This window comes from Dendrobium catenatum, unplaced genomic scaffold, assembly GCF_001605985.2.
Source record: "Dendrobium catenatum unplaced genomic scaffold, ASM160598v2 fragScaff_scaffold_156, whole genome shotgun sequence".
NCBI classification, from domain to species: Eukaryota; Viridiplantae; Streptophyta; class Magnoliopsida; order Asparagales; family Orchidaceae; genus Dendrobium; species Dendrobium catenatum.
In genome coordinates this window covers 11,590,784-11,618,622 of record NW_021318618.1, presented here as the reverse complement: position 1 = coordinate 11,618,622, position 27,839 = coordinate 11,590,784, and the positions used below count along the sequence as shown (strand labels likewise).

Genomic DNA, 27,839 nt, shown 5'->3' with positions numbered 1-27,839 from the left:
TTAAAAAAAATCTATTTTTTAGTAGCAACCCCACAACTATTTTTACAAATAGCTACAGCCACCCCAACTAGATGCAGCATCCACAACTGCAAAAAGAACTAAAGAACAAACAGCAGACAGCAAAATTTAAATCAGCTTATAAACTCTGTATCAGTTTGACGATTTAGTACAAACAAAATTATGAACCTTTCTACAAATGAATCAGAACAAAAAAAAAATGACAATAAAATAGAAGGACAAAACCATAATTAGTTATAAAGAACAATACAATGGAGCCTGATTGATCATATTTTTGCTCACCTGAAAGAAGATATCTGCTTCCAGCTGGAAGATCTACGATGAGTCTTATGTGGTGTGAAGCTGAGTCCAAACATCTCCTTGAGAGCCTGCTCTGGTTCAAGGAGACCAATAAGCTTTGCCACAAGTAGAGCACTTTCTCTTATCTGTTCCATGTCCATTGTATTGGTCCATAGCAGCCGAGCCAGCTGCATTCTACGCTGCTTAGAGGCCAATTTGATGCCCCATTTGCGGTAAAGAGCCTCCCTTTCCTCCTTTGAGAGCTTTTTCAGCATCCTCTTATGGAGCATATCTCTCTCACGTCGAAGATTCTTTATGCTGCATAGTTGATTAGAGCAAGTAATTAGTCTCCACAACTTAACAATTTTGACCATACATTGACAGTCTTACCTTGCTCTACCCAATTTCCTATCTCTGTAAAAGAAACTAACACCCTGTAATACATGATGATGTTTCATTTCGCAATTTTTTTCTCATCAACTTTTAACTAATTTCACTACTTTATGTAAGCCCTTATTATATAATTAATGAATTGAAGTTCAAAATATGGAGGGTTTTAATGATGATATGGGTGTCAATTCTACTTTTAATTATATGGTGAATCACATAGCTTGCCCCATCTCGACTCCTAGTCCTAATGGTATTCATGCTGAAATTGCTATAGCTGATTCTGGTTTAATCTCTGCTCCTAATTGCTCTGTTACCCAAGTTGTTTATGTGATCATTTTGGAGCTTGGGGAGTGTCAGGCTAACAGCACTATAGGGGATTTTGTCGTGGATGTTGAGAATGCTAATAATTCGGTTGTGGATGGTGATCCTCTTGACCACTCTGACTAGTTAATACCATACAATCCTTCAGTTATTGGAGATTATGAGCAGGTTAATGAGGTTACTAGTATGGTTCCCATGAAGATTTTGATATGAATGTGATGCAAGTTGGGAATGATGATTTTGCAAAAATTGCTGATAAGAAAAATAGAAAGAAAATAAAAATAAAAATGTTGTGCAAGATTTTAAGCTTTATGAAGGTAGACCTAAGAGAATTAAAACTTCTTCTAAATTCTGTTGCTAATAAAGGTTTGTGTTTTGTTGTTGCTTTGCTGTGTTTGCTTTGCTCTGGTGGGGTGTTGGCTGAGGTTTTGGTGGGTTCATGCTGGTTGTATCTTGGGCTAATTGTGGATGGTTTGTTTTGTTGTTGTTAGAGGGTTGTTGTTGTGGATTCCTTGCCTTTTCCCTAGTGTTGTTTTCCTGCTTCTACTGCCTTACTGTTTTTCTAGCTGCTTGCAAGGAGCTTACTGCTAGTCTGCTAGTGCCTCTCCAGGTTGTGGCCGTTTGCTCAGATGTTCGTGCAGAGTTTATTATCTCTTCATTTGTGATGTTGCTCTGGTTTTCTCTTCACTTTGATGTTGTTTTTGAATTGGGCTATTTTTTTGACTCTTTGTTGGTTTTCGGGCTTTGTATCTCGTTTGTTGTATTGTTCTATTAGTTAGATCATAGGCTCATTAGGTTTTGATTCAAATGCTATTTTTATAGAGAGCTCTTGATCCTTTAAAGACTTCTAACCGTTTTAATTTTATTAGCGCGTAAGCCCCTTCGTGGTTTTATCAAAAAAAAAAAAGTTCAAAACATATCCTCAATTTTATATATAAAATATCCACCACATCAATAAAGTGTTCACCTTGAAGAAAGAGTGTCATTTCCATTGTCCTGAGATATCATCTTTTTGAGAAAAGACAGCCTCCTACGCTCCACTTCCATGTAAATAGAATCAGCAGGTTCACCTTTAAAGAGTAGGAAGAAATAAGTCCTGTGGATCAGGGAGACAATACATGCATCCCAGAGTTCAATAATTTCTCTCTGTAGTTTTTCAAACTCCAAAGGCCACTGAGAGGGAGATTCTGTGCAACGTATCAATAGGCCTGTACTGGAATCTCTTGCAGTTTTCTCAAACATATAGTTGTCAAAGGAGGTATCATGCATCTCCTGCAGAACAAATAAGCTCAGAAGATAAGAAGCTAAAATGGTTAAGAGCCAAATAATACAGAGTAAAATGCAAAAAAGCCTCGAGAAGTCTAATAAATACTCTTAAGAAACTAACTTCTTATCAAGCAGATGGGTACTAAAGAATGAAGACTGGGAAATATTTATGTATAGATAAACATGACTTCATGAACGATGCAAACGATTCAGAATGAAAGACACCTTTACCCACCCGTTTCTTTGACAATTGTTTCTGACATTGAACCTGAGCCATTTCCTTCATTCCTTCAACAAAGTTCGAAATGCTTGGAATGTCCACTTCAGAAGGAGTCTTACAATGCTTTGCTCTAAGCTTATCTTCGCAATTTCTAGTATGCTGAAGTTTGGGTAACTTCTCAGGAACCTTGAAATCTTTAAATTTGACCTCCTCATCCGAAAAAAATTCTGATTTCTTAAACAATCCAAAAAGTGCTTCAGTTTCTGAGCCACAACTTATAGAAGAATTTCCAGTTGAGGCATCTTCGGGTCTTATCAAAAGCTTCTTAGCCGAGCTGTAAGGTGCATTGTTATTTTCCTCGAGATTCTGGCGGCCAAAATAATCTGAACAAGGTCCTGGTTTTCCCCTAAGATTTGTAGAAGGCGAAGAGGATCTAAAGCTAGGAAAATCCTCCCCAAAAGGCCATAGAGTTGGTTCATCGATATCTGGTTTGACAAGATTTTTGCAAGCTCGTCTCACTCCCACTTGATGTTTCAGACTTTGAGCCGCTTTTGCTTTAGCAACAAAGGATGTGGGGATCAGATTGTCACAGTCTTCATCTAACAATAGACTAAACTCATCCTTATTTACATTCAAATCATTCATTTCAATACACTGAACTTCCTTGCAGTGATCTTCAGAAGTTTCAGAAGCAATCTCAGGAGCTCGAGAAGCATTTTGAGCAATGTATCTTTCTATGCCCACTGAGGTTTCAGACAACCTTGTTATCGCCGACGACTGTAGATTGGCTTCATAGTAATTGTTCGAATGCGGTATCCGGCACTTTGAAATTCCAAATTCTGGACTCTGGTAACAAATTCCCGAGGCCTCGGATGTCAATGATTCATCTTCTGAAGTACCGGCACGATAAACAGACAGTTGGCTGGATTCATCCTAAAGGATGGAGAAGAAAACAGAACATTTAAGTTCAAGTTTGCAGATCATAGTGCACTTCAGCCTACTCTAGGACAATATAATCTGGGTTCAAGGCAGAAGAAACAAACTATTTACCAAGCTTACCCAGTGTCTTGAAGAATGAACATCATCAAAAGGATTGCGTATATGTCGCATTGATAATCCTCTGGTTTCCTCCTAAAAACAATCAAAGATGATGGGAAAAATGATATAGATGCATTCCTTGATGAAATATATAATCATACTTAAAATAAAGGAAATACCAATCGTCTCGACGCTTGATCATCCCCAATGGATCTAAGCAAATTGTCAAGTTGAGCCTGACCAAGATCTCTCTGCTGAATTAGCAGCTTTATCTCTTTTCCCATCTGCACAAAGAAAGGAAGCATCAATGATTGGAAGATTGTTTGGTGGATTGAGATGAATCAAATTGTATTTCTTTTCAATGATATAAGCGAGAAAGTGTCCTAAAGCCATATTATTCTTCCTTTTAGTGGTAGGAAGTCTAATATCAGTAAGATTATTGATGTAGTCCAGAATCAACTAGGCTTCATCAATTGGAGTGTTTCACATTATAAGATATATGACAATAGAAAGCAAATGAGTGAGGTTGATTCGATCACCAGCTTTAGAAATAATGGATGTTATTAAAACATGCTCGATGATCTTGATAGTAATGTGAAATTAGCTGCATGATATTAAGTCAAAAATTTCTTGTACTTGTCTTATTGATTTGGAAAAGTATTTTGAAATAGCTAAAAATGTATAGAACAAATGCAATTTAGAATGATCAAATCAATACCTTTACTATCTGTTCATCTTTCACCTTCAGTTCATCTGTATTAGTTGTTTTGTGGATCGAGCCGACATATCTCAGTTCATCTTCTAATCTTGCAAGTTCTCTCTGTAAATGTTTTACGAGCGCCTTGTCTGACATGACAACATTGACACGTGCGCTGGTAGCTACTTCCTTTGCACAGCTTGCAAACAAAAGTGTGTTTCTCGTTTGCTCAATATGGCTCCTTGCAGGGCTCATTGTGCAAATGATGGCAGTTCTTGCATTACCCCCTAGTGAATTCTGTAATATTCGTGTCAGCTTTGAATCTCGATAAGGAACATGAGCATTTCTTCCATTGCTGTATTCAGACATGAGTGACAAGAGCAACGAAGCAAGATTTCAGATCATGAAGCCAGACGTAGAGCCTCTAGGACAAAGACTTCGTTTGGGATGGTTTTCTTCTTGCTTTCTAAAACAGCTTTGAAATTTTTGTACTAAAAAGCTGTTTTAAAAAACAGTACGAAAGCTGTCCCAAAAGAAGTCTAAATCAACAAGAAAAACTCAGATTAGTATTTAGAAAAGCCTTTCTGAAATTGTACTAACCTAAGCTTGCGAATGACAGTTCCCAGAGTAAGCAAACTCCTATTAATGTGACTACCTTCTTTCAGCCTTGTCCCAGCAGACAATGTCTGAGAAGCTCGTTCACTACCAGCCAAATCAACGAAGTTCTGCAATCAAAAATTCAATCTCAGCCTTAACTTATGAACCTAACTAACTAAAAAAACAAAAAAAAAGAATGGTTCAAGAGAGAATTTATACCACAGTGGCTGCAAGAGAGCTAGCACGAAATTCTCTAGCCGAGCTTTCTATTGTCTGCAATAGAAGAAAAATGAAAATAAACTGTTTATGCTGTGATGAAAAAGCAGAGGGAAAGCGTTTTAGGTTTCGTTTGGGACGGCTTTCTTACTGTTTTATACAGCAGCTTTTTAGTACAAAAATTAAATTTTTGTACGAGAAAGCTGCTTTATGAAGCAGTAAGAAAGCCGTCCCTAATGAAGCCTTAGTCAGTTGGATCCAAAAAAGCAACCAGTCTGAGTATCTGGTGAGATCTGGAGCTTGCTTCATTTAATGTGGTCTCGCCTATCTGTCTTTGAGCTGGGAGAAAGAAAACATTTTGATTAGAGAAACATATACAATCTAACTAGTAGTCTGAAATTGATTTGATAATCTGGCAAAATTTAAAGTTTTTGCAAGCAAACATAATAGTTACTTTCTATCAGAAGAGATTATTCTGTGCGGACACCGGACACAGCTTAACGTCCAGAGGAGAATCAGGTGCAGCACGTCATCCAGTACCGAGCAGTACCGAGCTCCGTACCGAGCCGCAGTACTGAGTAGTGGGTGAGGTAGCGCATTTTCATTGGGCTCTGGATGACATTCGGTGTCCGCACATAATAATTAAGGCAAATCTCTAGAAGGCAAATTCTGAAAAATTAAGCCATGCCTTGTACCTTCACAAATAGCAAGAAGCTCCTTAAGATGGCTTTCATCCCTTAATGTTTCCTCGGTGAGCTTTTCAACAATAGTTCCTCTCTACAAAATAAAGTAAGGTAAATAATGAGCATTTATTTCTTATATGCTGAAGAAAAGAATTAAATTGCGTGTAATCTCTCACCTCTGGATCATCAAGAAGCCTAAGATGGCTATTGTCAGAACTGAGAAGATCTCTAACTGCTTCGTTATATATCTCCATAGCTGAAAATTTCAGTAGGAATTCCCTCTCCTCATGCTGCAAAGTGGAAAAAACACTGAAAATCTCTAGTTTTGTGGATTGATAATCAAAGAAAAAGCTTAAATAACAGTTTAGCCTTATTTTTGGGTCACCTTCTCCATGTAATCATAAATATCTTCCACAAAGTACTCTGCTATTCCATTCATTGTGTAAGTCTTTCCACTGCTGGTTTGTCCATAAGCAAAAATGCTTGCTGTGAGATTCAATTAGGCCATGGTTTAGTGCACGATAGCTCCATACAAACCCATAGAAGAGATGGAAGGAGAAGTTTATAAAAGATTTTACTCACAGTTGATGCCACTGAGTACAGAAAGAGCAATCTCCTTTGCTCCCTCCTCGTAAACTTTTCTCGTGTCACAATTATAATCAAAGACTCTATCTATTCATCATGCAGAACAGAAATATGGTAAATTTATCAGAAAGAAAACAAAGCATTCAAAATTAATTTAAAAACAAAAACATTGATTTTGTTGTCTCTTGTCCTGTTGATCGGTTGGAAACCCCTGTTGTTGCTGGCTTATGGCGGAATGAGACTCCTAATGATGTTAATTTTTCTCATACTGACTTTAGTATAGAAGTTGGGTGATGTGAATTTAGTCGGTGATTGTGAATGATCCCTCTATGGATAATGTTAATGTTTCTACTTTGTCACCTTGCATTTCTATTGATCCTATTTTGCGGTCTAAAAACGTGGATGTGAATGTTGAAGTGCCTCTCATAGATGTGTCCATTTCCCTTGTTGCTAATGATGCGTTGCTTGCACATTTGGAATTTAAATCGAAGGATATCAGTGCCGATCAAGGAGATTGGTTAGCTGAGAGTGATTCCTCACCTAATTGGGACGTTGGGGAGGAATTTGATGTACATGGGGATGATTCTCTTGAAATTTATGATTTAAATGTTATTCGTAACATTGACGAAGGTTTCTATAGGAACATGGCTAGATGTTGGTAGAGAAAATAAAAAAAAAAAACTTTTTTATTTGGATTCTTCTTTATTGCTGTGTTGTTGGTCTTCTTTTTTCTCTGGAGTGGCGGTGGTGGTTCTGAGTTTGGTTGGTGGGGCTAGCTAGTTGTTGGCTTTGTCTCTTTGATTGGTTGGGCTGCTTTGGAGTTTGGCTAAATCCTGCCAGTTGCCTCTTTTCCTACTGGGGGCTATCGGTTTCCCTCTTATTATATGCTGTATTTTTTTCATGCTTGTTTGTCTTTTGTCCAAGTCGATTGTTGGCAGGTCCTCCATTTTGAGAGGTTTGTGGTTTCCTCCTCACTTCGGTTGTTTATGTTGCCTCATTCTCTCTTTGCAAACTATTGATATGATTTTCTAGTTTTTGTCTTTTTGGTTTTTTAATTTTGCATATGTAATAGATAAGATCTTTGACTCGTAGGTTTTTCTTCAAATGTTATATTTTGTAGATTGTTTTAGATCATCTAAGGACTTGTACTTCTTTTTCTCAATTAACGTGTATGCCCCATTGTGAGTTTCAAAAAAAAAAAAAAAAAGAGGAAGGGGGCGTTTGCAATCCTATTCTAGGCCAGATTAAGCTTAAATTCCACCAAAAAATATTTTTGGGGATTTTAAATCCTACTAATTAGATAAATCTCATGTCAACCTCATTATTGGTTAAATTCATGATTTATTAAATCTCATCATTCATGAAATTTAAATCTTAAATCTTTAAACAAAGAGCCAAATTGCATTATAGGATAAAAGAAGATTCTGCAATTGTCATGCCAAACAATTTTCAGATTTCAATCCCCTCAAGATCATGAAATTATGTTATATTATGTATGCAAAACAACAGATTTCTAAGAAGAAACATAAAATACATCAAACTATAATACTACACTCACCATATGTATAAGCGCTGGGAGACATAGACCTATCTGGGAGATTGTTCTTAAATATGATAGTAGTGTTATTGATGACCTCCCAATCTGATGGATCTTTTCTCTCAATTTCCTTGGAACTGAGAGGTCTAACCCTCACCGAAACATAAATCCTCTCCTCCTTTCCGCCGCCGGCACCGCCATTTCCTGCATCATCTCCATTGCTTGACCCCATTCCTGTTGAAATTCAATTATAAACCCAATTTGATGAAATAAACTATGAACAGAACAGCAGCTATAGAGAAGAAGATAAAGAACAGTAGTTTTTATAATGATATTCGGAAGATCACAATTTCTTTAGAAAAAATAGAAAAACTATATAGATTCACGTTTCAAGTTTGGATTTTTATTCTATAAATGAATGCTACAGATACTTTCCACGCAGTTCCTCGTTAATCTCTTCTTTTTCATTTCTCTCAAATAATCGATCAACATGCAATGGGGAAAATCTAAGACCAAAACAAGCCGAAGAGGAAGAACAAGCTAGTGTTACTACAATAAAGAGGAGGAATGTGAGATCTCTACCAAGCGTAGAACTCTCCGGCGCCGGCGAACTGGTCCGCGTTCCGAGCCGGCGTTAGATAAGGAAACGAGAACGAGGTTTCTTCATTCGGCAAGAGGAAATGAAGTGGGAAAAGGCAAAAGGTATGTTGGAGAGAAAAATCTCTATAAGAGATCTGTCCTCATCAACTCCGCGATATATTTTCTCCCTAAAAAACTCTTTTTTGCCCGCGAAAAAATCGGTTCTTTTAAAGAACAGATGATATGATTTGTCATCAAAAACCAATTGGCTTGGATCGGAGTCGTCAGCCTAACCTCTTTCCGAATAAAGCCTAAGCGGCGGTTAGGCATTATCGTTAATTTATTTTTTTTATACATAATGGGAATTTTAATCTGTTTATTTATTCCTGTAATCAGCTCCAATTTCCTCGGAGCCATGAAATGCGAGCCATAGAAACAAAGGAGCTGGCGAACATGGCGACCAAGGGAATTTTTATTTGGTTTGGTTGACCGGATGCAAGAAACATTCGGTCTTAGGCAAAAAATATCTATACCGAGGTGTACCGAATTTTAAAAAAAAACTCGGTACACCTCGGTACAGTCATTTTTTTGCCTAGGACCGAATGTTCCTCTGCATCCGGTTGAAGGACATAATAATTGTTTCGAGGAAGGGAGCTTGACGGCTGTCGTTTGAGTGTCGCACTGTGGCTGTCCATGTGGGGCCTAATAGGTCAACGGTAGGTCAAATTAAATCGAGTACTTTCTAGAAGATCGAGGGTTTGCAGACTAGTCTTTATGATTGGTTCAAGATTAAAAGTTTTAATTAGGATTGAATTAAATGATATAATGAATATTATAATTATGTAAATTTAATTAAATTATGTAATAATGATGCTTTGTTTAAAATTGTGCATTATGAGGCCGACTTCAGCGCAATTTAGATGAAAAATGCATTGAGGTTTACTCATTAAGCTTTTTTTTTTTTTTAACGAAACATGCGCCTTCCTTTGGCTAAGATATATCTTGAGCTGTGTCTCACCTCGTTGACGGAAGTCATTAGCCTCACCATATATAGGGGTGTCAAATCATGTCCACGGGTTAGGTTCAGGTCCGACCCGACTTTGATCTGGTAAGTTTTGACTCGACTCGAGCCCGAACTGATTTGGGATTCGGGTCACATTTCCCAACCTGAACCCGACCTGATTTGAGTTCGAGTAAATCCGACCTGACTCTCAAACAGTTGAGTAATGAAATTTGCAAAATTAAATTTACAATTATAATGAACTGCAAAAACAATTACACCGTATATTGACATTTGGCAAGATAAATTACATTAAAAACTTATAAGCATTTTATAAATGATATATTACAAATTGACATTTTTACATAATACATTACAATTTTGAATTTACAAATGAACTCAAACAGTCAAATACTCAAATTACATACTTAAATATTATAAATTATAATCTAAAATATCAAATTGCAGGTCCAACTATCCAACCCATTCAGCTAAAAGCTCAAGATATCATAAACCCCCCCACTCTTCAAGTTGAATTAATTGCAAAAGAAAGATGGTTAAATACTTAAAACATAAAAGACTTACACAGATAGAATTGACAATTTTAAATCATGAAATAGTGATAGTATAGCAAGAAAGCTTTAATGAATAGCTCAGGTAATCCTCCATCTCATTTAGCAATAAATGAAAAGTGAGTAAATAATGAATATTTGATATTTCTAATTCTCTATTACCACCCAAAGCTGCAATTTGCATTAAGTTTAATTTAATATCTATTACATAATATAGTATATTCTCTTGAATCTTGGTCTAAGTTTACACAAATGCCACGTGGTTGTAATAATATTTACCCCCGAAGGCTCTCACTTTCAATTTAGAAGGATTCTCATCATTAAGATTGCCATATGGGAAGGTTCGTTTGATATCCAAAAACTACTTAGCAACAGTCGGACAAGTGGGTAATGTTGGGGTGAACCAAAAAAGTTGGGTAGAGCCGGATCTAAATGTTGACTACGTGAGCGTCATGTAGTAAGAGGAGTTGTTATGAACCCTCGGGTATTAGCTTTTATGAGCAACCGGCTGTGTCCTGTGATGGCTCTCAAAACCCTGCTTTCTCTACCTTTTATTACAGTTATTTTATTCATTTTGAAGAAGTGAATTGACATAATTTTCTCTGGCATAAAAATCATTCTCTGCGGTTTTCCTCTTATGCATGGATGAAGGTTTTAGGCAGGTTAAAAACGGCTGACCTTCTTCTTATGAGGGGTGTTGATGTTTTTTCTGGATATTCTTTTTGTGATTGTGATAGTGAAAATCATTCACATTTTTTTTTGTGATTTTTTGTTTTCTGTCATCTCTTCTCTGTTACCGTCTATGGGTGCCTTTCTCCTTAGGCCTAATCTAATGCAAAATTTTGACTTCTTTGATGGTTCTCGTGAATTTTCTAGCTGGGAGAAGTCTTTTAGATATATTACCATTTGCAGCTCTATTTATTTTTTATGGAGGTAGAGAAACTCTAGAAGATTTGAAAATGTTTGGAACAACCCTTCCAGGCTCGTCGTCATCATCCGCAAGGCTATTCTTTCTAAAGTTAGGAAATGGAAGCAATTTGATGATCTTAAAGACCGTTTTGCGATTCTCAGTTGATAATTTTGGTTGTCTGTTGTCCCTCTGATGGTTTTTTTTAGGGTGATGATGTCAGTACTGCATTTTCTGCCCCCTTGGACGGCAAGGGATGTTATGCTGTGTGCCCTTCATGATCTCTATGTGACTCTTCCTGTGCAACCAGGGGGTTCTATCTGTAACATCAAATCTGCTCCAGGATCGTCCGGGCCGATTTGGATCGTCCCGGGACGATCAGTGCAATTTTTGTTCCAGATTCTGTACAGAAGTTACAGGAATGATTTCCTGTAGGGATCGTCCGGGCCGATCTGGGATCGTCCCGGGACGATCAGTGTATGGCAAAAGTCAGAGAGCAAATCATCCTGAAAATTAATTATCGTCCTGAGAAATCGTCCAAGGCCGATTGGATTTTGTTCAGATCGTCCAGGACGATCGTGCGATCGGCCGGGCCGATCAGAGTATTTTAAAGCTGAAATCAGCTCATTTTGAAGAGAGAGAATCAAAATAAATATCTAAATTCAGCTGAGGAGAGAGAAGGTCGAGGGCAATTTTGGAAAAGTTGATTTTCGGGCAACGCCGGGCCGTTTTCGTCCGACGAGATTGTTCGAGAAAGTGTTGTACGCAAGGTAAGGCACATTCTGCCTTTCTCAATTTTCAGAACGGTGAAGTTTGAACGACTTTTCTGTCCGGATTTTCGTTTTTGTTAGCGAATTTCGTCCGTATTTTCCGATTGGTTCAGTTTTTACCGCGTAACTTTTGGTATGTTTTTGAGGTGCCGAGTGTGCACATTTTGATTATTTTTCTGGAGAATTTTGACCGGGTAATTTTTGATTACGCGTTGTTTTTCTTTCGACTGCAATTTTGACGATGTCTAAAAATGTTTGTGGCAGTAGAATAAAAGTCTTTATTATTATTGCTGTGAATGTTCTGTGGTAATTGGTAAAATTCTGATTCTGTCAATTTTGTGTAAATTCCGTAATACTGCCGTTAGCTGCCGGATTTTCGTACGATTTCTGAAATTGTCCATTTTTTCTGAAATGAATTGATATGATTGTGTGCTATAAAAAGGGAGTTATAAGGGGTCAGGATCCTGTGAGATCCTGTCTGTGTCAGGGAAATCTGAAATGAGCTCTAAATCTATTTCTAAATACAAGTTCTTCGGATCCGATGAAAGTTTTGTTCTGGTGCTATAAGCACTTGTTCTGGTGTCATGAGCCACCAAAGGGAGGCATAAGGGGCAGAATCCGAGAGATTCTGTCAGTGTCTGGGAGGGGGCATAAGGGGCCAGAAATCCGTTGAGATTCTGTCAGTTGTTAGGGAATCGTTCTGCCTTTTGATATGTTCTGAATTGATATGATTTCTTGATTTTCCGTACGATATAAATTGATCTGATCTGTATTCTGCTTCTGATATATGATTCTGTTCTGATTCGATCTTGATATGATTTACTTTGATATCTGATTTCTGATTTATGTACGTTTGTCAGCTCTGATGTGATATTATTTTGTTCTGTCTGTTCTGTTCTGATTTGATTCATTCTGTTCTTGCTGCTGTTAGTTCGTATTCTCATTTTTTGTTCGGATTTCTGTTCTGATGTGTTTGATGTGGACTCTGAGGATTTTGATTGGAGGTTTGTTGTCTTGCTGAGCTGTTGTAGCTCATCCTTATTTCTGCGTGGTTTTCGGTTCTGGAAGGGGAAGGAAGTTCAGAATAGAAATTCAGAGTCTGATTCCGTATATGATATTTTTAACACTTTTGATTTTTGTACAGTCATGCGCTTTTCTGTTCTGTCTTTCTTTCTGTCTAAAAGTCATGATCTGTATTTGTACATGATTTCTTTTGAGGAAGAAAAAGATAGATGATTCTGTTCCGCTGCATTTGATGTTTATAGTAGTTCTGTGTGCGTCTGTTTTTGTCTGTATGTTTGGAAGAAAGTTCTGAAACAAATTCAAAAGCCAGATCCTGGAATCAGTTCAGTCAGTCTGAAGTTCCGCTCACGACCCGATGCGAGCGGGACCCGTCCTGATCGGGTTGGGTCGTGACACTATCAGTGCAGTGGCAATACCCTGGCCCTATTTTTTTGGTCGCTACCACCTAGTTTTTATGCTATCTTGACCCTGTAATTTTGCTTTATCTTCCTCTGGAAGATTATTTTTTCCTTACAGGTTTATTACCACACATGTAACTAGTTTTTAATGAAATATGGGCTTTTGCCCTTTAATTTTCTTAAATAAAAAAATTAAAAAAAAAAATAATAGCATGAGTCACATGGCCTAAATAAAGCTTGCAAGCTAAGCTTTGTCCTTCCTTTTTTGGGAAATTAGCTTAGTCATTCAGAGTTCAGATTGTACAAAGATGAATTGTCTTTGCTGCCTTGCCGAGCTGGGGGCGAAGACTGTAAGGCAGATTATGATAGAGTTTTTATGAAATAAATAAATAGTATGAATTATATAAATTAAAAGTATTTAGATAATATATAAAAAATAGATAAAACTTTAAATTTGAAGCATTAATATTTTTAAACTTCTTAAATTCATTTGATTACGAATTAAATATTATCAAAATATAATATATGAATTAAAAATAGTTAATAATAATATTAATTAATTTATATTTTTTTTAAATAAGGTTTTTAAATATGTTTTTTATGGGTTTTAAATGATTTTATTCATGATCATAAAATTTTTCTACTTTTAAGAAATCTTTTAACTAAAAAGCATTAAAAAAATTGTCCCAATTAAAATATTAGCTATTTTGATTATAAAATATAATCAAAATAAGTTTACTTCAAAAATTAAAATAATAATAATAATAAATAATAGTCAAATAAAACTATTATTATCATCTAAAAAATAAAATCACGAAAAACTTTACCAAACAAGAAAAATTATTTTGCGCAGACACTGGACACCGTCCGGAGGAGAATCAAAGAACACCATATCATCTTATTCCGCGGCTATATATCCGTTGTATATCGGGTGATGTAGCTCGCTCTAATTCTCCTCTAAATAATTCAATATCCACTCAGAATAATTTCTCACCAAATTCTTCCTATCATGACTTGAAAAGTACTTATTTCACCTCATGTCAAATACTTTATTGATCATATCATTAAGAATTAACTTTTTTTAATAAATTAATAATTTACTAATCACAACATTTCTCTTTATTATAAATTATAGTAAGCTCAACAATATTCTTCCTCAATTTGAACTCTCTCTCTCTCTCTCTATCTCTCTCTCTCTTAAAAATGGCAGCAGCCTTTGTCTCAATCCCCTGCTCCTTTAAACCAGCTCAAATTTCGGCAATCCTGCCTCGCCGGCTCAGCCGCCCCAAGGCCCCCAACCTAACCCTTTCCACCACCGCCTCCGATCAATCCTATTTCGCCACCGCCAACGCCGATATATCTTCCCATCTCCTCCGCAGCCTCCCCACCACTCTCCACCCCTCCGTCAAGACCCCAATCCACCGCCTCCTCTCCTCCTCCACTCCCCCGACCATCGCCCCTTCCCTCTGCCTCGCCGCCTCCGAACTCGTCGGCGGAGACCCTAACCTTGCCATTAACGCTGCCTGCGCCCTCCAACTCATCCACGCCGTCAGACACGCCCACAACGCCGTCATCAGCCACCATCCCCTCACCGAATTCTCCCTCGGAACAGAGCTTATGACTGGAGACGCGCTTCTGGCTCTGGGATACGAGATGGTGGCTCGAACGCCGGCCGGTGATGCGGAGGCCGCCACAAGACTGCTGAAGGTGTTGATGGAGATCTCGAAAACGGCGGCGGCCGTCGCGGCTTTGGAAGAGGAGGAGAGGGAGGGGAAGCTAGCGGCGTGTGCGGCGGTGTGTGGGGTTATATTGGGAGGAGGGAATGAGGAGGAGGTGGAGAGGGCGAGGAGGTTGGGAATGTTCGCCGGGAAGAAGGAGCTGGCCATGGCGGAGGTGGAGTTAGGGTTAGGGTTTGAAGAGGTGCGGGCCGGGGCAGTTAGGCGCCTGCTCCAGGAGATTCTTTTGTGTCACAGTGTCACCATCTCTCCAGAAAGAAAGGAAAGATGATTCTCGGTAAGGATATTTTATTTAATAAATTTTGTAACTATTTAATCTATTTTAACATGAATATAATATATTATAAAAAATTTTTAAGTAGTTTTTATATAATATTCATTTATAAGTATATTTGCTGATTTAAATTAATTAATTATATGCTATATTAATTTTAAATTAAATTTATTAACTATAAAATATTGAAGATATGTATCTACCATTAAAAAAATATCATTATTATATCATCTTCCTCATCTTCAGTCCATTATCATTTGGAGGGCAAAATTGTGAATTTTTAATAATAAAGTAATTACATTATAGAAGATTTCTATAAATCTTAAGTAAATGAAGAAAAAAAGGATCAATTCAATCTATAGAAAAGTAATCAATCCATTTATTTAATATATTGAGAGAACATTTTGAAATTACTCTTAGTTTGAAACAACTTTCTTACTACTTCTTAATGCAATTTTTTTAATTTTTATATTAAAAAATTATTTTAAGAATCATTAATAAAGCTGTCTCAAACGAAACCTTAGGCTTGGTTTGGGATGACTTTCTTATTATTTTTTAGTACAGTTTTCTAATATAAAAATTAAAGAAAACTGTATTAAAAAAACAATAAAGAAGTCATTCCAACGAAACCTCCAAAAAAGAAGAACAAAAAATAGGCTCGTAGAAACTTGAACCTCTCCATTCATTCACTAATAGTTACATACAATCCAATCCAAAGTCTTCACACAAGGCTCATTATACATACTTCCGTATCGCTAATCAACAACACATTCTTTTATGCCAAATAAAATAAATAAAATCAAATCAAATCCAACTCATGATTTCTTTTTTGTATTCTCACAATACTATCACTATCAAAAACAAAAAAATTATCAGCGATTTTAACAACTGCTAAATCGTTCCAAAGATCTTCAACCCACGGAATTCTTCGCAATGATTTTATAACCTTTGGATAGGGCATTGCAACGATTGAAACGAGCATAAAAATATCACTATATACATGTGAGCACATATACTATATACTAATCATCTAAAGATTAGGATTAGCAGCAAAATATGCCAAGACACCAACTAAAGGAGCATTGATGTAAGTAGTTGGTTCGGATTTGCGAAAATCGGCTCGATCATCTTCATAAATATCATCCTCTCCCGGTCCACCCACAATCGCTCCAATCAAAGGGTTAGGGTTAGGGTTTGAGGAGTTGAAATAAATTGTTCCTTCCTTGCATGCAATGAATTCTGAGTGGTTTGCAATTGATGGGAGTGATGAGCCTCTATGGTGAATTCTTTGAGGAAATTTGTCTCCATACCCTACCATATATGACATCTTTGATGGATTGTCCCCCAATATATAATCAACCTATAATTCAATAGAATTATAATATAAAAATTGTTTCATTATAAAACTTTGTTTTGGATGGCTTTCTTGTTGCTTCTTAAAGCAGCTTTCTAGTACAAAAATTAAATTTTTATACTAAAAAGCTGCTTTAAGAAACAAGAAAGCCGTCTCAAATGGAATCTAAGGTTTTGTTTGGGACAGTTTTTTTTGACTGCTTCTTAAAACAACCTTTTAGTATAAAACTTTTAGCTTTTCTACTAAAATGCTGCTTTGAGAAGCAGTAAGAAAATCGTTCCAAACGAAATGTGAACGAAATAAAAATACCTGTTTCTTGGCTTGAGCCCTAAGGGAAGCAGGACTGATAGCAATGCTTCCACAGTTAACATATTGTGAGGTTCTGGAAAGGTAATTGGCGTAAGTGAGGAGAAGGAAGGCAATGGAGGTCACATGCTGCATATTACTCCCACCAGGCTTGTAAATGAGGCCACCTGGAGTGTATTGTATATGGGGGGAAGAAGATTCTGGAACCAATGTGCACATGAAACTATCAGCTGACTCTTTATATGACTGTAGAGAGAACACTTTTCCTTCCAGAAATTCCTGAAACCAAATATTAATATTCACATATAAACCCTGAACTTATAGAGAGATTATTAGGTGCGGAGTGCGGACGGGGAAAATTGTCCGCACAAGCATTGGGTACCTAGCGATACCCGCACTCGATACCGCTGGGTACTCAGTGCTTGTGCGACGGAGCACACGCCGCACCTAATAATTTTTCGAACTTATAAGACAAGAAAGTTTGTGAGAGGAGGTCAAACCTTAGAGACTAGGATGTTGAGGCCTGCATGCTTGTTGTCCCAGCCGAATTCGTTTATATTGTCATCAGCTCCAAGAGTTTTGCCATTGTTTTGGATGTAATTGAGGAAGGAGTCGTTTTGTGAGGCTCTTCTTAGCCATGCAGCTCCCCAAAGTAGCTCATCCTAATTAATTTGGTTATGGAGTTAATTGCAATTATAAAAGATGTTTCATATATCAATTTCAATTATTAAATTCTTAGCCCAAGGTAAGAAAATCATCTTTCTTTGCAAAAGCATATTGAGATCATAAGCAAACATTGATCATAAAATTTAACTCATCAAGTGTGAACTTAATTAAATCCTTATTTCCCCACAATGAGAACTCGCCCGAGGGTCACCAAATTAACCTTAATTAGATAGAATAGCCATAGGAGAGTTGTCTCTCACATGACAAGCCAATGGTTCACACTTTGCATGAACCACTCAGCTTGTCACTAGCCCATTGGTATGAGGCACTCACCAAGGACACTCGTTGTTATTTATTATGGAATGTCGTTGTTGACCCCCACCACTCAAACTACGCGAAAAAAAGAGGCAAAAATGACGGATCGAGCAGCGCGCGAGTTGATGCGACGCATTACTTGAAGGGTCAAATGACCTAGGATTGTAAAACAGACAGTGTCGCTGCGATCAGGACATTGAATTCTGCTGGGTCGAGGCCCCTCGCAATTGAATCGGACAGATCGGTCAAAAGGGACGACTAACACCCGAAATTAAAGCGCGAGGCTGATCAAACGATGTCGTATCGACAAACAGACTTCTTTGTTGCGTTCGGAATGTCGCCAACATTCAGAATATATATTTCATTTAATCAATTTTGATCATTAGAATTAGTGACACGTATCTCGAGGCAATTCCAATATAATGCAAGGGCACGCATATCGAGAAAATTTATCTCTACGGAGATGACATGACGTTCGATTATGAAACGGACTGCATCATTGCGTCCGAAATGTTGTCAGCATTAAGAATATACATTTTATGTAATCAATTTAGATCGTCTGATGTGGTGGCATGAATGTCGAGGCGATTCAAATATAATAACGCGTCTTTCGAGGAAATTAATTCTCGACGACGATCAAATGGTGTCCGATTGCAAAATGAATTACGTCTTTGCGACCAGAACATCGTCAATACCCCCAAATCCACTGTTAATTTGTCCAATTTCGGTTGTTGGATGAGTCGACACACATTATGAGGCGAAACATACATGAACTCCAACGAAATTACACTAATATCGAGACATAATGAGCAAAAATTAAGGAATTTCACATAGAACGAAGTGTTTTTTTTTCAGTAATTAATGTATTGTTGAAATGTGAATACGAGTTATAGCAAGTCATTATTAACGTGACTTATGACTTTAAATAAAAATGACAAGACTATTCCACCTCACACATAAATATTTTTTTTTTGGGACATTTAGGTCATTTAAGGCAAATTTATACACATAATGCATACACAAAGACTCGTACCTAAGACCTCTTAGTTGAAAGCCTAAGCTCTCAACCAGTAGGCTAAGGTGAGTTTGTGTGTCTCACACGAACTTTTATTTTGTCCGGTGTAAGGATGAAAAAACTCGGTACACCTCGGTATAGGCACGATTTTGCCTACAACCGGATGTTCCTCTGCATCCGGACGGAGGACGTAATAATTGTTCGTCTCACACATAAATATCATCTACTCCACACAAAAAGTTAAAAAAAATAACACCCATTCCCCACGTGAAAGCTAACATATCATTTCTGCTACATGTTAGGGTCCACAATAGTTCCTATTCGCCTTTTTCTATAAAGTCATTTTCTTTATATTTGTTCTTTTTTATTTCTTCACTATTAACTTTGTCACATTTTATATATGTGCATGCATCTTTTTATTGTTAATCAATGAGTAGTTTTCTTTCTTTTTTTTGAAGTACATCAAAATAAAGGAAGGGAACAAAGGCTGATTTTTTTTTTGCCATCCCAATAAGGCACTTTATCCCACGTTTTCCTCCCTCAAACCTAGGGGTGTCAATATTGGACACGACCTGAAAATTTGACTTGAACCCGACAAGAAAATTTCAGATTCGGGTTAGAGATTTCAACCCGTTTGTAAAACCGGGTCGGGTTCGGGTTGGCTCGGAAACTTGGAATCAACACGGTTTGACCCGGGTTCGCGTCATTCACGTCCGTGTCCATCCGTCCGCGTCCATCTATCTGTCAGGTCCGAATTTCGAGTCTGTCGCGACGTCGTGTCCTCGGTTGGCCGTTCGCGTCAAGCGGCTGAAGCAGACAAGCTCATAGGGCATTCCGGAACTGCGGAATGTTTCCTGCGCAATGATCTGTCGTCCGCCTGTCCGATGACCCATGACCGCTGCCCATGCACTGTCACTGCATCGCACGCCTGCAAACAGACTAACAGAGTCACTGCGTTCGTCAGCCATACTCGCAGCTGAAGGTCCACCAGCAGTCGCGTCTGCTGCCCGTCCGTTCGCCAGCTATTTCGCGCACTTCTTTAGCCAAATCGCGCAAATCAGTGTCAGGTCAAGTTGAACCAAACCCAAAGCGGGTCGGGTTCAGGTTGACCCGAATAGTGTCGAGTGAGTTTTGGATTCAACCCGAACCCGACCCCTGACCCAAAATTGACACCCCTACTCAAACCTCCAAAAACAATTACCTCCTCCCTCTAATAGGCCCACGTGGAGACCCCCTAGCCACCTGCTTGCTGATCCCTACTTAAAAGGCTCTTCACATGAAGTCCCGTAGTTGGCAGCAACGTTCTTTTCCACTGCGCCTGGCTAGATTTGTTCCAATACTTCCAATCTTATTATTACTAGTGCAGCCCACAAAACCTCAACGGTCATTCTGTACTCAACCAAGCTAACCCGGCCCATTACAACTAATTAATTTGAACCTCTCCACAAGCTCGTTTTCCTTCTGGATTTCAGCCTAGGACCCCTTAATAGTAAGCTTTTTTTCATTTTATTCATTATGATGGCTTATTAAGCTTTGCATTAACTAGTGTTGTTTATGTTTATTATTAGTTTTTTTTATTATTTTATTCATTATGATGGCTTATTAAGCTTTGCATTAGCTAGTGTTGTTTATGTTTATTATTAGTTTTAGATATGAATATTTGTATGTATATATGTTTGTAAATTTGTTGAACATACATTACACATATTGCAGGTAGGGGTGTGTGAATGCATGGGCAAAAAAAAAAATTAATTTATGAATGAAAAGAGAGGTTTAAAAAACAAAAAAGGGAGGCCAGGTGAGAGCTCATTAAAAAAAAAAAAAAGAGAGAAAAGAGTTAAAAAAAAAAGAGAAAAGAGCTTTTAAAAAAAATGGGGAAAGAAACAATTTTGCAAGTTTTAGAGAACTCGTTTTGACGCATGCGGCGTGACAAAACGACCACCGATACAAGTTTTTCTTAGTGTGGTGGGAGGAAATGCATTGCGACGCTTGCGACGAAGTGGGTAATAACCTAAAATCCTTTTTTTGGCATTCGTGGTGCACCGGAAAACTGCATATACATGCTTTTCTTATCGTGGTAGGATGAGAACCCGGTGCGATGCGTACGATGAAGTGGAGATACCCATAAGTACACGCTTGCGGGGAAACAACTGCTCTTCTTTTGCAACAGATATCGAAGACCCATACACGCTTTTCTTAGCGTGGTGGGGGACGAAGAAAATACAGCCGCAGTGTCCTCGTCTAAGGACACCTATCATACACGCTTTTCTTAGAGTTGTGGGAAAGACCCAGTTTCCCGTAGTTTTCCCTTAAACGGGGGAAACGTCGGGAAGCTGTCAAAATTTCCAGTGAAAATGAAACCTCTTTTGACGTCTAGGGAAGCACTGGTGATTAAATTTAAACCCGATTCTCCTAAATAGGTAAATAGGAGTTGACAAGGTTCAACAAACAACTATAAAATGCCCCCAAACATTCACATGAGCCCTGACGAGCGTGTTATTGGTACACATGTGATGTATATAGATGCTGCACGGGTTAATAAGTAAATTCAAGTCTGAGCCCAGATCCTTCTATAAAGGTAAATAGGAGTCAACACGGCTCGAACTATCTAATAAATATACAGTCGTGAGGTCTACTGAGATATTTATTTTATACATTCATATTAGGCCTTCAAGACCTATAATTAAGATAATTCACTCACAATGGCATAAAGCCTATGAAACCCTATTCTCTGTCGACAACTCAAAAATATTCAGAACATAAATATTTTCAAATGATCGCAAACACCCCGATGATGACCGCGTTGAATGCAAATATCAACCGGAGGGGTTGACTCCAAATACTTTCAAATGTCATCCAAATGCTCATCAGAACTCCAAAACTCCATAGAAATTTCCAAAATCCAAATAAATCAAAAAATATTTAAATTGAAATCCATTCATTAAACACTTAAAATAAAGTCCATCCATCCTCTGCAATAATTTATCGAGGTGGACAAGCTGAAATGTACTTCAGATCACAAAGAGTTAATGTCTGGTCAAAAATATCACTATGATTTATTATCAAACAATCTACTGCCAATAAGGACGTGATATGTGTCCTCTAACCGGCAGTTTTGTCGCCAAATGGCACCGCAGGATAAATTATTATGACCCCGGGCCCTCTAAACCGAGTGATTTTGCTGGCAAATTGCACCACAAAATACTGGTTATGGCCAAAGCCAATGCATTCTTTAGTGACATCAAATCATTTAGATATGAATTAATAAGGTATAATCAATAGGACACAAATCCTCCTATTAGCTAAGATGGGTTCAAATTTGTTCCCTTAGACAAATATTCACCTCAGGTCTATAAGGTACCCTTGGACAAAGCAACCCATGGCTACTGACAAGGATCCTTCTGTCAAGTTGGGACGACTACCTCCTCTAACTAAGTAGACCAGGGACCATGATGGCCCGGGACGACGGAACCATGGGATCTTGATCGGGTCCATCATCCATTCCCCCACTATCCGCTTTAAGTGCAAGATGGTGAAATTTCTATTTTAAATATTTCAACCTAAATTTCCAAATATTCAAACTTTTTAAATCCAAACTTAAATCTCATATCCATGTTCATACTGCTACTATATGCTAGATGCGCGTATCTCTACGTCTCTGATCGATGACTAGCCTTAATCGAAAGTTCTCTCTCGTTACTGGAGGAGTAATTAACTATAGGGGCTTGCAACTATAGGAAACCTGAACTCAGATTATAAAGTCCTCGCAAAATGAGGGCGAAATCTCTGGGTAGTGTCTTATATATTAACTCATATGCCTTCGAAAATTTACCCCGGAACTTAATTCCGTTAAAACTGCCTCGCCAAAGAAAAGAAAATCAACAAGCGGGCGAATGCTGGGGACGAATTTTGGGAGCCCACATTCGTCAACCATTGTCATCATCCCATTTGCAGGAAATGATGTTTAAAAGAGTTCCATCTTGCCCTATCACAATCAACCAACTATGGAGCTTACTACGCCCACTACTTCAAAATACTCGCCTCCCACTCCGAAGCAATCTAGGGCTCCAACAAAGGTTGTCAACGACTTTAGAGTACTCGCCAATCATAGCCTTCTCAGCTCAGCCCTCACCAATAAACTTGCACACTCTTACTTGTCTCTTCACACTTGGCACTAGGGAACTTGCTCCAAGACAAAGGAGCAAACATAAGAGTTGTAATCATGCCTCAATCTAGCTAGAGTATAACACATTTCTAAAATAATTTGTATTAAGGGTCATTAATTATTGTACTTAATATTTCTTCATTGATATAATCTTTTTTGTAGCCCTCAGATCCTTATTAATAAAGGTAAAAAAAAGATAATATCTTAGATCTTTTGAACATTTTTTATATAGACTTGTGCTAATAGATCATTTTCTATAGAGTTTTTATCATTTCTCCATTTTAAAACTGTTAAATCCTATATTAATGGAATGATGGGCAAAACGTAACAAGCCATCTTAATTACTAATTTACTATAGACCTCCAAGCTTTAAATGCACCGAAATTTAATGAATGAGGTGGTCTCGCTCTCTCTTTTACTCAGTCTATTACCATATTCCATAGAAAGAGATAAATATATAATTTATGTCAGAACGAGCATACAAAATAAAAATTATAGCATACAATTATTTTTTTTATTTTTAATATTTATATGTAGTATTCTGATATAAATTAAATTTTCCCAATTAATTTTATCATTTAAAGAACATTTTTTAACAACATTTATCTTACTTTGCTCTAGTAAAATACACTTCCTTTAACCAATAAAAAAGTACACAATAATTATTTAAATTTTATTTCCTTAGATAAACCAAAGAAATTGTCATATATTTTTATTAGTAATGAATTTTTTTATCCTCCTAATTAAATGCACATGCAACATAATTTTTTGAAGAATATAAATTATCTCAAAAATTAGCTAAGACAATAAATATTGAACACTTGAGGGAAAAAAAAATGGATATAAAAATATATAATCTTAGATCACATGACATTATTTGTGATGGTGAGAGGTAACCCATGGGGTTGTTTGACAATAAATAAGATTTAATTCAAATAGTATTCAATAAATCCAGTAAATTTAGATTTAACAAATGTTAGGGGTTTAAAATCTGAAAACTATTTTGCATGATAACTTCTGATTAACTAATTTATGTGAGGATTAAAATCTGAAAACTATTTTGCATGATAATTATTAATTTTTGATAAATTATTTCATTATTTATTCAGAATTTCAGGGTTATATAAGAGAATTTCTCAAATCAATAATAATGGGGATAAAGCTGTAATTATTAAAATAATAAAATAGGTCCCCATCATTCTGTTTGGAAATTTCTTTTAGAGGATTGAAATCTAAAAATTATTTTTAACACGATAATCATATAATCCCATATATAAATATAGTACATCAGAAAAGGAATTAATTATTAAAATAGTAGCTTTTATTAAAATATTTAAAGTTTAGCATTGGAAATATTTAATTATTTAGGGGCTATTTGGTATCTTATTTTAGAAATGATTTATCTGATATGATGTTTACCTTTAATCTCACAAAAAATAATTTAAATTCATTTAATCTCTAATTTAAACTCATTTATAATCTGATATGATAATTTTAAAGCTTTCCTAAAATAAATAAAAAATGACAATTTGCTAAAGATTTGAACTTTTTAAGAAAAAAAATAATTTTTTTAAATCATAAAATATATATAAAAAATGAATTTAATAAATACACATTCATCAAAAGTAGGGTTAATTATTTTGTGTAGACACTAAAATACTTTCGGAGACGAACCAGAATGCACCATGTTACCCATTCGTTGTGTGCCGCGACTCGGTACCACTAATGTGGCTGCACCCGATTCACCTTCGGACGTAGAGCTGCGTCCGTCCTCTGTACAGAATAATTTCTCCAAAAGTTTTTTTTTTTTTTTTTTTGGAGAACGGTGGATCCACCCGCTGCGAGTCCTGAAAGGACGCTTGGTGGCATGACTAATCATCGGTTGACCTAAAAGAGGCACTCACCCCAGAAACCTCCTAACCCGAACTTGATTGGACCCAACTTAAGAGCTGCTACCGCTCGAGGGGAATCTAACACGAGTTAGAGGGTTCCAAATCATACTCGTCTACCAACCAAACTAATTAACGGTGGGTCAAAAGCAGTACTTAAAACCTCCAAAAATCTATTGGCAGTAAAGTCAAATCTTACCTAAATTCCTCCCCATAAAAAGATTTAAGTATCACAAATATGTTCCCAATGCCAAATATAAAAACTATATAAGATATACATATAAGGCAATGGAATTAACGCTTACCTGATATCCATCAAAATCACAGTAGAATGGGCAGCCACCTGCCTTAAGCTCCGGATCATCGCTGTAAGCTCCTCTGTACGTATCAGCGAACTCGAAAGCCTTAAATGCGCCTTCCAATAGCCTATCTGCATAGCCGGCGTCGATTTGCCGGAGCGCCATGGACGCCGCCGATAACGCCGCCGCCGTCTCTCCAGCCACATCCGATCCCGGCTTCTCGGAGCTGACACTGTATACTGTCCGTAGAGTATCCATGTCCTCGGGTCTCTCCCAGCAATTATGATCCCTTATCGGGTCCCCTACCTATCAATGACACGAACTGGTTATTGGATGATTAATAGCGATTTTAGGATCTGTTCTTGGCGTGGGCGTGGCATTGGATTAATAAGCAATAATCATTTCAAAGGATATTTAATGGCTTTTATTGTCAATTAAAATTTGAGTAAATATGATATTACTAATCAACTGTTTAAAATATGAATTATTGAATATATTTAAATTAAAGATAGAAAATTTATAATATGTTTTGAAATGAAAAATCAAATATGCCAAAAAATGATTTTAAAAAGCAAATTATAATATTAATTTCTTAAATTTAAACATCACTTCTTAAAAAATAATTATTATTATTTATTAATTTCAGTATTATTCTAGAATTAATATAGAGATTTTTATTATTTAAAACTTAAAAGAAAAAATGAGAAATTTCTATTTGTTGAAAATTTAAATAATAAAAATCTGTAAATCATAAAATAAATTTCCAAAATAAGACTAGTCGTGATTGGTAAGAGAATTAAATCATGTGCTGAAAATGTTGATTGGAATGCCAGAAAATCGAAGGAATTCTTCAAATAGAAAGAAAAACGGTTACCTGGATGAATAGACGATTTGGGTAAGCGATAGTTTTAAGCAAGTAATCAGACGCCCACCGGACGGCGGTGGCGGCATTCCGGAGCTCATCGAAGGGCATTAATTCGCCGAATTCGATGACGCTCCAGGCCAGCATTGTTGTGGTAAAGGCCATTGGGAATCCGAATTTCACATTGTCGCCGGCGTCATAGTATCCGCCTTCTAGATCGACCCCTGCTTCTGAGCCGTCGGATATCGCCGAGTCTCTCCGCCACCTGACTCGCTGATCCGGCGGGAGGCGGCCGGATCGTTGGCCTTCGAAGAAGAGGATCGATTTGGAGAGGGCGTCTCCGTAGTTGTGGGTGGCGCCGACCAGCAGCGGCAGGAGGAGGAGGAGGTGGAGAAGGAGGGAGCAGAGTTTCAGCTCCATTGGGGATTTTTGCTGATAATTTGGGTGAAATTGGTATTTATAAGGAGAGGTCGAGGGCTGAGGAAAATCACGAGAGAGAGAGAGAGAGAGAGAGAGAGAGAGAGAGAGGACATGGGCTTGTCCAGAGGCCATGTCAGTGAGCTCACATGCACGGCTAAATTTAAGTGGGGCCTACACCAAAATTTAATTAAAAAAAATTTATATTAGAAATTTAATACTAAGTTTAAAAGGAAAAAACTAGTAATTATTGTAATTAATTAACTTTCTATTCTATTATGTATTTATTTAATTTCTTATTAAAGATTATTTATTAATTTTTTTAATCTAATTATGTTCCTTTAATATTGTTATATATTTCTATATAATCATAACAATTGAAGTATAATTCAATAAATTTCAGGATTTATACCAATTAAATTAGTTGGCTTTTTTATTAAAAATAGTGAGAAATATGATAGAAAATAATAACTATGGGTCTATTTAAGGAAAAATTATTCTGTGTGGTCATCGGACTACATCTAGAGAAGAATTAAAGCGCGCCACATCACTTTTTTGCTATGTAACGGTGCTATGTACTGGGTGACGTGACACGCTCTGATTTGTCTCAGATGGTCCGATGAACGTGCAGAATAATTTCTCATATTTAAGACAACTTTTCCTTCTATTTTATTTTTTAGATCTCAATCATAATTCCATTTGACTACCATTTTCTAAAAAAAATATATTTAGAAGTTACTTTACCACCACTTTCAAAATGTTTTTTTCCCTAAACTAGTCCCAAACAACCTAAATTAATTGATTTTTATTTTAATTTTATGCACATCATAATTAAAAAAAAATTAAAAGTGAGTGTAATCAATAGGTATATTGAGGTCCTTTGATTAGAGCTATTATTATATACAGACACCGAACGGGAGAACCATACAGCTAAGTACTGGGTACTCAGCGGTACCGAGTGCAGGTGCCGAGCTGGGTATCCACCAATGAAGTGATGTGACGCATTTTTATTGGTCTCAGAACGCACTCCGCACTCTGCACAGAATAAAAATTCCTTTGTTTGAAATATTTTCTTAGTTAAAAAAAAAAAATCTGATTTTGTTTTTTAAAAAGCTGTCAAAAGCTATACCAAACAATAACTATTTTCTTAAGGAGTTATGTGATTGTCATTCTTAAAGTTAGATATAATTGGAGATTTTTAAACAGTACGATAGGTCAAATAAATGTCTGATAATTATGGTAGATTCATAATTGGTGATACCTATGAAGTAAAAATAGAAACTCATGTGCAGATGGCAGCAGGTCGGATCTCTAAATCGGCTAATTAGGAAATTACTACCTTTTTCTTTTTTTTTGGTAATCCAAATTCTACCAAAATAATTTTAATTTACAAACCTTAAATTTATTTTAAAATACCGTAATAATTATATTTTGGCTTAATTTTT

General features: G+C 36.8%; 2 protein-coding genes across 2 annotated transcripts; both read right to left on the bottom strand.

The window, feature by feature from the left end:
• Positions 1 to 11: 11 nt before the first annotated feature.
• On the bottom strand, positions 12 to 14,832 carry LOC110096212 (kinesin-like protein KIN-7F). The gene is made up of 17 exons (XM_028691659.1): positions 14,485 to 14,832; positions 7,869 to 8,051; positions 6,308 to 6,397; positions 6,111 to 6,211; positions 5,902 to 6,015; positions 5,738 to 5,819; positions 5,314 to 5,381; positions 5,046 to 5,099; positions 4,830 to 4,954; positions 4,251 to 4,584; positions 3,712 to 3,816; positions 3,554 to 3,625; positions 2,510 to 3,427; positions 1,976 to 2,280; positions 301 to 615; positions 187 to 190; positions 12 to 86 (listed from the first exon to the last, which is right to left on the bottom strand). Exons 1-17 carry the CDS (start codon positions 14,678 to 14,680, stop codon positions 12 to 14), a joined length of 3,141 nt encoding a protein of 1,046 aa, XP_028547492.1. The 5' UTR covers positions 14,681 to 14,832.
• Positions 14,833 to 16,136: 1,304 nt separating this feature from the next.
• LOC110096223 (endoglucanase 23) lies at positions 16,137 to 26,389 on the bottom strand. The gene is made up of 5 exons (XM_020822066.2): positions 25,990 to 26,389; positions 25,122 to 25,421; positions 17,267 to 17,428; positions 16,770 to 17,045; positions 16,137 to 16,466 (listed from the first exon to the last, which is right to left on the bottom strand). The coding sequence occupies exons 1-5, from the start codon at positions 26,140 to 26,142 to the stop codon at positions 16,137 to 16,139; spliced, it is 1,221 nt and encodes a 406-aa protein (XP_020677725.2). The 5' UTR covers positions 26,143 to 26,389.
• Positions 26,390 to 27,839: the final 1,450 nt, after the last annotated feature.

Bases quoted from the DNA above. Each gene is read 5' to 3' on its own strand.
- LOC110096212 (XM_028691659.1), bottom strand. From the start codon at position 14,680: ATGGTGGCTGATGACGGCGTTGTGGGCGTGTCTGACGGCGTGGATGAG. The intron at 6,212-6,307 runs GTGAGTAAAATC...TGAATCTCACAG, and splicing joins TGTACTCAGTGGCATCAACT to CAAGCATTTTTGCTTATGGA. The intron at 3,817-4,250 runs GTATTGATTTGA...TTCTTTGTGCAG, and splicing joins AAGATGAACAGATAGTAAAG to ATGGGAAAAGAGATAAAGCT.
- LOC110096223 (XM_020822066.2), bottom strand. From the start codon at position 26,142: ATGGCCTTTACCACAACAATGCTGGCCTGGAGCGTCATCGAATTCGGC. The intron at 25,422-25,989 runs GTAACCGTTTTT...TGTCATTGATAG, and splicing joins CAAATCGTCTATTCATCCAG to GTAGGGGACCCGATAAGGGA. The intron at 17,429-25,121 runs GTAAGCGTTAAT...CAAATTAATTAG, and splicing joins GTGATTTTGATGGATATCAG to GATGAGCTACTTTGGGGAGC.